General features: G+C 46.3%; 1 protein-coding gene across 6 annotated transcripts in view; it reads left to right on the top strand.

Annotated features, from left to right (window-relative positions):
- The window catches only part of nlk2 (nemo-like kinase, type 2), a 176,548-nt gene that overhangs the window by 105,671 nt on the left and 61,118 nt on the right, over positions 1-9,759 (top strand). For all 6 annotated transcript variants that reach the window (XR_007570637.1, XM_050056055.1, XM_050056040.1 and 3 more), the window contains exon 3: positions 753-808. Coding sequence is in view for 5 of the 6 variants with exons in the window: in XM_050056055.1 (XP_049912012.1) it covers positions 753-808 (56 nt within the window). In the remaining variant the exon portion in view is untranslated. The remainder of the gene's footprint in view (positions 1-752; positions 809-9,759) is intronic.

Here is a 9,759-nt window from a genome sequence, read left to right on the forward strand (position 1 = left end):
GCTGTTTGTTCCTTTGTTGCTGTTGTTGTTGTTGTTGTGTTGTCCTGCTTGTTGTTTGTTATGAGACCATAGACAAATCTCCACATTGTGGACAATAAATGAATTAACTAACTAACTAACTAGGTGTGCAAAGTCAAAGTGGGCCAGATTGGACGCTTTGGCAGACTGGTTCTGGCCCATGGGCCACATGTTTGTCACCCCTGTATTATGAGGTCTGAATCCTGAACCAACTGTGAATGTGTGAATGAAANGTTGTTGTTGTTGTTGTGTTGTCCTGCTTGTTGTTTGTTATGAGACCATAGACAAATCTCCACATTGTGGACAATAAATGAATTAACTAACTAACTAACTAGGTGTGCAAAGTCAAAGTGGGCCAGATTGGACGCTTTGGCAGACTGGTTCTGGCCCATGGGCCACATGTTTGTCACCCCTGTATTATGAGGTCTGAATCCTGAACCAACTGTGAATGTGTGAATGAAAGCTACCCATCAAAAAGCTACAGACAAGCCCTTCCTTGGCAAAGGAAAAATAAGTAGATTCACTTCAGGAGAGTCCCTCAGGCCACTACACTAGCAGCACTAGTAGTAAGCTTTTCCACTGACACTGATTACATTCTCACAGTTAGCAGTTAGCAATGCTAGCCTAGATAGCAAGGCTACTGAAAAGTAGACTACAGATGTCCTCAGCTGTCTCTGTCTTTCAGCTGGTATCAACCTGGTAATAACATACCTTTGCTTTAACTCTCTCCATAGGTGCTGTCTGCTCTGGACATACTGCAACCTCCACACATTGACTACTTTGAAGAAATGTATCCTTTATCATTCACTGGTTCAAATATGCTTTCAGGGATACCTGTATTTATATGTTTTACAGACATTCAACACCTTTGGCCAGACAGCACAGATTATTTTCAGGTAATGAAATGGCTCTGTCGTGCCTCTGCAACATTCTAAAATAATTCTTTGAGCTGTAATTCTTTGAGCTGGTTACAGCTTTTATTGGGCTAAAGCTTCTCCTACTTTTTGGAGCACTAAAGCAGATAATAAGTCACACACAAAATGTTGCAAAACTCAGGGTCCACGTATCAAGTAGTTAAATATGAGTGACTTTTATGATAGCAGATGCTCATGATTGGTCTTGTAGTCTCTGCTTAAATTGGAGTGTGTAATATGAGCCGCCAAAATGCATTAAACCGGTGAAGTTTTTAGTATATGAAAAATTCATATCCTGATATTTGCGATATTTCAGAAACAGAATCAGCTTTATTAGCCAAGTACGTGTGTACATACAAGGAATTTGACTCCGGTAGATGATATACAAAAAATATACAAATATACATCAAATATAAAAGAATATACAATATACAAGTGTGCAAGTTTTGTTTGTCCTGCCACTCTGTGACTGTTAGGAGTTCAATAGAGCGACAGCTGTGACGGGAAGTTTTGGCGAACAGTGCTCTGTAGCACCTACTGGAGGGATGAGTTTGAACAGATTGTGTCCGGGGTGCGAGGGGTCTACAGTGATGTTTCCGGCCCTTTTGCTGACCCTTGACCGGTACAGGTCCTCGATGGAGGGAAGTCCCAATAATCCTCTCTGCCCACCTGATTGTCCGTTTCAGTCTGTTCCTGTCCAGTTTGGTGGCAGATCCAAACCAGACGGTGATGGATGTGCATAGAACAGACTGGATGACCTGAGCTGTCGCAGGAAGTACAACCTCTGCTGGGCCTTTTTCCGGACAGTGTCTATGTGGGAGGTCCACTTCAGGTCCCGAGAGATTATGGTACCCAGACACCTGAAGGTGTCCACAGTAGACACTGTGCTGTTGAGGATGGTGAGGCGGGGCAGTGTCGGGGGGCTTCTCCTGAAGTCCACTGTCATCTCCACAGTCTTGAGCTGGTTCAACTCCAGGCGGTTCTGACCGCACCAGAGCACCAGCTGCTCCACCTCCTGTCTGTATGCAGACTCATCACAGTCCCGGATTAGACCGATGACTGTGGTGTCATCCGCAAACTTCAAGAGTTTCACAGAAGGGTCCCCTGAGGTGCAGTCGTTGGTATACAGGGAGAAGAGCAGTGGGGAGAGGACACACCCCCGAGGGGCGCCAGTGCTAATGGACCGGGAGCTGGATATGATGCTCCCCAGCCTCACACGCTACCTCCTGTCAGTCAAGAAGCTGGTAAACCACTGACAGGTGGAGGCAGGCACCGTGAGCTGGATGAGCTTCTTGTGGAGAATTTCAGGGATGATGGTGTTGAACGCCAAGCTGAAGTCCACAAACAGGATCCTTCTGTAAGTCCTCGGGGAGTCGAGGTGGTCATCCGCCGACCTGTTTGCCTGGTAGGCAAACTGCAGGGGGTCCAGGAGTGGGCCTGTGATGTCCTTCAGGTGGCACAACAGCAGTCTTTCAAAGGATTTCATGACCACAGACCTGCTTGTACAGGGCCCAATCCTTGCTTCTTTATGCCTCCTCCTTGGCCTGGCACAGCCGCCTGAGTTTGGGTGTGAACCAGGGTTTGTTGTTGTTAAATGTGCAGAAGGTCTTGGTCTGCACACACATATCCTCACAAAAACTGATGTAATATGTCATAGTATCAGTCAGTTGGTTGAGGTCTGTGGCTGCAGCTTCAAAAACACTCCAATCTTTGCAGTCAAAGCAGGCCTGCAGCTCCAGCTTTGACTCCTCAGTCCACTTCCTTACAGTCCTTACTAAAGGCTTAGAAGTTTTTAATTTCTGCCTGTAGGTCGTACAGTCCTTACTAAAGGCTTAGAAGTTTTTAATTTCTGCCTGTAGGTCGGAATGAGATGGAGCAGACAGTGATCAGAGAGCCCCAAAGCTGCACGGGGGACAGAGCGATAAGCGTCCTTTAAAGCTGTGTAGCAGTGGTCCAGTGTGTTGGAGTCCCTGGTGGGGCATTTTATATGCTGTTTATATCTTGGAAGTTCGTGAGAGAGGTTTGCTCTGTTCAAATCCCCTAGGATAATGAGCAGGGAGTCTGGATTATTTTTTTTCATTTCTGTCATCTGGTCAGCCAGGTTTTGTAACGCCTCCGTTACACATGCCTGAGGTGGAATGTAAACACCGACCAGAACAAACGAGGAAAACTCCCGTGGTGAAGTCTCTAAGTGAGAGCTGCACAACTTCTTCACCACTGTGACATCTGTACACCAACCTTCGTTTATGTAGAAGCGCGTTCCTCCTCCCTTTGTTTTCCTTGAGAGCTCCGTGGTGCTGTCCGCTTTGACCAGGATGTGTTCACTGAGCCAGGTTTCAGTGAAACACAGGGTGGCAGATCTGCTTAATTCAGAGTTTTTATGAGTTAGGATCAGCAACTCGTCCATCTTATTTGCCAGAGAGCGGACTTGCCAGGTGTATAGACGGGAGCGGAGTACATAATCCCCGCTGCCGTAGCCTGACCAGCGCTCCCGCGTGCTTGCCCCAAAACGTTGAAAACTGGCAACAAATTTCCAGTGCAGGACTGACCAATGTGTAAGAGTTCCTCTCTGATGAAGGTGACCAGAGAGGGGGAGCAGGAAGCTAAAAAGAACAGATAAAACCAGGAGAAGTAAGAGAGAGCGAAGTCCCGAGGCGGCCATCCGCAGCGCCATCTTGTTGAAGTGCGCCATCTTGTTAATTTTGTTGACATATTGGCGTCATACTGTTACCCACATCAACAACAAACATGGCTGAAAGTGAAATTATTAGCGACTCTGTGATTGTTCCAAAAAGAGGAGCTGCTTTAGTAGTGTGTAATAAACTATGGCATCCTAAATGTTTTATGAACAGCCCCAAACTTCTCAGACTCTTTTAGTGAGTTACTACGAGCTACCCTCCCTGCAGAGTGATCTCATTCGCCCCCCCTCCCCATAAACCTTCGATAATGTAAACCTACATGATGCTTGCGGCTCGATAAAAAACTACATATACGTGACTGTTAGGGGTGGGCGATATGGCCCTAATAATATCACAATATTTCAGGGTATTTTTGCAATGACGTTCTTCTTGACGATATGAAGATGAAAGATACATCCTACGGATGCGCTGGGACAAATCATCATTGATTTGACCTGAGGTCATTGGGTATTTTGGGTCTTTCAACAAATCAGACACCCTCGCCCAGGTGTGGAGGTTTGCAGGACTTGGCAGGACATAAATAGCTTGGACTAAAAATCTGGTGCGATGGAAGTCTGCTTTCATATGTTGGGCCAGGTGATCTTCTGTTGCAGCACATTTTCCCATTAAAGGGATTGATCGGTGGGGCAGAGCTGCCCGCTGAAATGGAGGTGAACGGTACAGGTCCCTCTCTCCCTCAAAACTAATCAAATACACCATCGAATGACTCCAAAACGCTCTTGTGGACAACTTGTAGCTTACATATTCACCACGCTATGAAATAATAATGTAATATTACGAGACAGAGTTGTTTTGAAGCCAAATGCAGAGCCGGAACGACATTCCAGACATACAGTACTTGCTGGGCGGAGTGATTTCAAACAGCGTATGTTTAGTGCAGTTACTCCCGTCATCAAAACAACAAGTTTGTTGAGAAGAAGCCAGAATATACAGAGGAAGAGTTACAGGTTGTGGAAGAAGAGAGAGCAAGAAGAGAGGTTGAGGCTGCCGAGCAACCAGGGGCTGAGGGGAGACCCAGAGCCGGTGGTGTAAATGTGGGGCTTACTGGCCACTTTATTAGGTACACCTGTGCAATATAAATATAGAGTACGCCTCAAAATAATCACTGGAACACGGGGAGAACATGCTAACTCCACACTCCTAAATCACCACAACTCCTGAGGGAACAACAACATAAAATGTTCCCTAGCAGTCTGTTTATTCCCAACAATGAGAAGTAATGCCAGTCACTTCACTATATGCTCTGGGCAAGCACTTATCCATAACATAACCACAACAACATTTGCATTTCAGCCTTATTTACCATGCTTGGTTTGTAGGCTAATGTTATTCAACATGGAGGTAACGTTACAGCAGAGGGATTGGTGAGCAAAATACACAACGATCACTTACCACGTCTGCTAGTTTAGTGATGCCGACAGATGGTATGACAGTATCTTCCAAGAAAAGCGTTTGAACCATTCCTGAGCTTCTGCGCTCCATCCTTTCACTGTAGTCCTCCGGTAAAAAATGGCAGGAGCACACAAACATTTTCCGGACCATTTCCACAGGCGTGTTGGGGTCGATGTCCAGCACAAATAGCCATTGTTTCATCCTGTCCGTATTACTGGTTGGAATTACGTGAAACTTCACTTTGCTCCATGTCTTCGGCTTGTTACTGCAACCTTTTACAATACATGTGTAAACCATGATTTACAAAAACCTTCTGCTGCGTCCAGCTGACGATACCGCAAATGGCTACTCAAGAAAGTAGTTCCGAGTATTTGCTTCATGTGTCGTAATATTACTTAATTATACATTATTATTTCATAGCGTGGGGAATGCGCAAGCCATGTGTTGTCAACAAGAGTGTTTTGGAGTCATTTGATGGTGTATTTGATTAGTTTTGAGGGAGAGAGGGACCTGTACCATTCACCTCCATTTCAGCGGGCAGCTCTGTCCCACCGATCTCTGAACATTACGCACTGACAATTAAAGGTAATGTACCCACCCATATGACTATAGGGATTACAGCAATAGGCGAATTTGCCAAAATGTTGAACTATCCCTTTAAGTCCAAGCTCCTTGATGTCCCATTCCCAGATTCCTGCTGGCTCGTACTTCCCCCATGCCTGCCCAAACTTCCTCCTGAGCAAGGTGTTGCTGTTCTTTGCCTTGAGTGTTGTTAACCCTGGTTGCGCCCTCTGCGCTGGTGGAGTCTTGACTCTGCCACCTCGAGAGATTTTTCTGTGCTCCACTTCCTGCCTGTACACACCTGGATGCCAGCTGATGCCATCTTTGGATCCCTGGATTCCCTGTACTGCAGAACTTCATATGTCCTTGACACCATGAACTCTTCCGTGAGGCCACTGATTGGAAGTTGCAGGGTGTTGCTTGTGCCGTACAGAGCGGAGCTGCACAGGCTATGAGGAAGACCAAGCCATCTTTACAACTAGCTGCTGATCCAGTGGAGGAGACAAGAGTGTCTGACAGAACACCATTAACCCTCACACGTTGTGGTCTCACTGTTAAAAAGTCAATAACCCAGGCTATAAGACCAGGATCAATGTTATGGGAGTCCCTTAATCTCTCTGCTAAAATGTGTGGCTGAATGCAATTAAAAGCGGACGAGAAATCAATAAATAAAAGACGAGCGAAAGACTTGGCTCCCTCAAGATGAGTTAGAACAAAGTTCAACAGGGTGCCAACTGCATCTTAAACACCTCTGCCTGACCTGTAGGCAAACTGCAGTGGGTCCAAGTTATTTTGGACACAGGTCAGAAGTGATTCCTTCACAATTTTTTCAAATGACTTCATAACAAGGGAGGTCAGTGCAACAGGTCTGAAGTCATTTAGTGATTTTGGAGATGCAGATTTGGGTACTGGAACTATAATAGAATTCTTCCAGAGTGAAGGGACCCTGTGAAGCTGGAGGAATGTTGAAAAAAATAAAACTAAAAATATCTGCCAGCTGGACAGCACAGTTCTTGAGGACCCGACCTCCAATGCCATCCGGGCCTGGACTTTCCCTCTCCTTGACACGCTGACAAAGTCTACAAACTGTGTTCCTGTCAACAACAACACTGTTCTGTGAGGAGACAGTGTTTTTAAAAACTGACAGTTCGTCATTAAAGTCACAGGCATTAAAATGGTTTTAAAAACTGTTCAGTTCGTCCGAGAGGACCAGATCAGGCTTCCCATTAAGGGATATGTTACACTTCTTGTGTTGCATCCCCATCATAGATTTTACGCCCTCCCAAGCAGGGCGTGAGCTGCCTGTACTTAACATGCTCTCAACTTTGTCTTTATACTTGCGCCTGGCAACATTGAGCTAGTTTTTGAGCTGCTCTCTATATTGTGTGGTGTCGCCCTGCAAGAAGCAAATAGTCCTCTGATTAATTATTTTTTGACACCTTTTGTCACCCACGGCTTATTGTTAGGATAAGGGAAATTAGAGCTCTCACAAAAGGAAACATATAAGGAGACAACATCAGTGAGTTCATCCAGGTCCTCACAGACATTTATAAACAGATCCCAGTCCGTATCATGAAAGCAAACTTGGAGACAGTAAATTGATTCCTCTGACCAAACCGGAACCAAACGTCTCTCCGGATTGTTTCTCTTCAGGACAGATTTGTAAGACTAAGTACACCGCACTGTGGTCCGACATACCCAGCGGAGCTCTTCTGAAAGATTTGTACGCTCCCTTTATGGAACCAAAACAAAGGTCCAGACACTTTCCATGTCGAGTGGGACACGTCACATATTGGTAAAAGGACTTTGATGGTTTACAGTGATTAAAATCGGCCAATATGAACTGCGGTGCATCCGGTGCTATCCCCTGCAGCTGCTGCACTGTTTTTAGCATAGCCCTAGTGGCTATATCGGCGTTAGCCTTTGGGTGAATATAAACAAGAGTGATGAATAACTGTGGGAATTCTCTGGGTAAATAATGGGGTCGCAGTGATACAGACAATAGTTCAATGTCTTTGGTGCATAATGTCTCCCTGACAACCACCGTAGTACACCAGTTTTTATTAACACAGAGACACACATCCCCACCGAGTGACTTCCCGGTCACTGCGGGGTCTCTGTCAAGGCGGTATGGAACTCCAAATCCATCGATCTCCAGATCCGAGGATGGATCATGCTCCTTAAGCCAGGTCTCCGTGAGGGCCAGGACACAGGTGTCCCTGTACTCTGCAAGGTACTTGACGTTGCCCTGAAGCTCCTCCACTTTGTTCCGGAGCGACTGAGCGTCAGCCAGGATGACAGTGGGCAGCGGTATCCGACGGTGTCCCTGCCGCTTAAGCCTCTGGCACAGACCGCCGCATCTCCCCCGTTTCCTGGTGCGTTTCGGCCCAGATGACCAGCTCCGGTTCCCAGTAGAAGGATTCAGCCGGATAATCTCCATGGGTAAAGCTGTCGAGGAGTCCACGATGCCCTTCCCGGAGTCACGGAGCAGAAGTAAGAAGTCACGGCTGTACTGGAGAGGTTTCCCATGCTCACAAGCACCAAGTAAAATGTGACATAAAAACGTCAGAAGGAAAAGGATACCCCCCAAACTAGAGTGAGTTCTTGCTGCCATTATCCTCCACAAGTGGTTAAAAAGAGTTAGTTAAAAAAGTTAGTAAGAACACTTAATACAGCCACTTAAAACAGCCACACCAACGCTCATCTCACACACTGCTGCTGCGTGTCGCCATGACCAGCGCCACTAAGTCACTGAGGCAAGGATTCCACCCTTCTGAACAGAGGTGTCAATATTGCTGTTCTTTAGAAGAAACTCCCTCAGTCCTCGTGACAAGATACTGAAAAATATCTTGCATTTAACGCTCAGCAGTGAGATGGTTCTAAACTGACTGACGTTCTTAGAGTTTTCTACCATGGGGATCCATACACCTTCAACAACCCTCCACTGATCTGCAACTCTTCCTCTGCGGCAGATCACCCTGAGGATTTTCTATAAGTGCTGGCAAAGTTTTTGTACACGGTGTATGGAACTCCACTGGGGCCAGGGGCAGAGGCTGACCTGGCTCCTTTCACCACCTTCTGGATCTCCTTCCAGCTAGGCTCCCTCATATCAAAACCCACTGTTGGAGGTTGTGGACTTATGAGGGCTGAATGAGGCTCCAGTTCCTGGTCTCTCTCAGGGTCACTTCCTCTGTTAGATACACTAGGCTGCCACTTCGCTTGTCTCCTAGTAGCCTCTTAGTTAAGGCGAAAGGGTTGGAGATGAAAGTAGCGCACTTTCTAGCTCTTTCCTTCCTTCTCCTCCTCCCTTGCCATTCTGACCTACAAAGGAGCATGAGCTTCTTCCTTAGGACGTTTCGAAGCTCGGAGAGTGCTTGCTTCTTCTGTTGGCTTGCCCTCTTATGTTGTTGTTTCAGGCTTTGAAGCTCTTGACGCAGCTGGTATATCTTGGTGGCTCTACGTTCATCTTGTAGGAGGACTTGATATTTCCATCCTCGACACGCCCAAACCTCTCGGTTGCATAGCTGACTATGATAGCTGTCGTGGTCTCGAGCTGGCGATCCACCTCTCCCTTGCATGTGGTTTCCAGGCTCTTGCTCACCTCAGCATCAAACTGTGACCATGGGGTCTTGTTGCTTGCTAAAGGCCACTTTATCAACATATTTGGGACTCTTCTACAAGGATTAGAAGGGTTTACTGCTCGGAGGGACTGGTCTCTGTGGGGTGCTTCCTGGTTGGGCTCCTCCTACGTCTCACCAGAATCAAATCCTGTGCGCTGCAGTATATCCTCCCTCTCCATGCATTTCATCCTGGCCTAGTGTATTTTTAGGCCGCGTGGGTTCTTGCAGACTTTTCTGCAGATGCAGCTTGCATTCGTCATTGTTTTTCCATTCACATGGGTCGATGCCAGTAGATCTGTCCTATTGGGGTTCCCAAATATGAATTTTTCATATGATATTAAAAAATATACTGGTATTATCATGAACAAATGTTATGGCACACCCCTAGTGACTGTGCAATTGTTCTGGTAGCATTACAGCCTGTCACAGGTTACAGCGTGATGATTAGAGGAGAAGTCAATCAATCAATCAATCAATTTTATTTATAAAGCCCAATATCACAAATCACAATTTGCCTCACAGGGCTTTACAGCATATGACATCCCTCTGTCCTTA

The sequence above is a fragment of the Epinephelus moara genome, chromosome 2 (assembly GCF_006386435.1).
Source record: "Epinephelus moara isolate mb chromosome 2, YSFRI_EMoa_1.0, whole genome shotgun sequence".
Lineage (NCBI taxonomy): Eukaryota > Metazoa > Chordata > Actinopteri > Perciformes > Serranidae > Epinephelus > Epinephelus moara.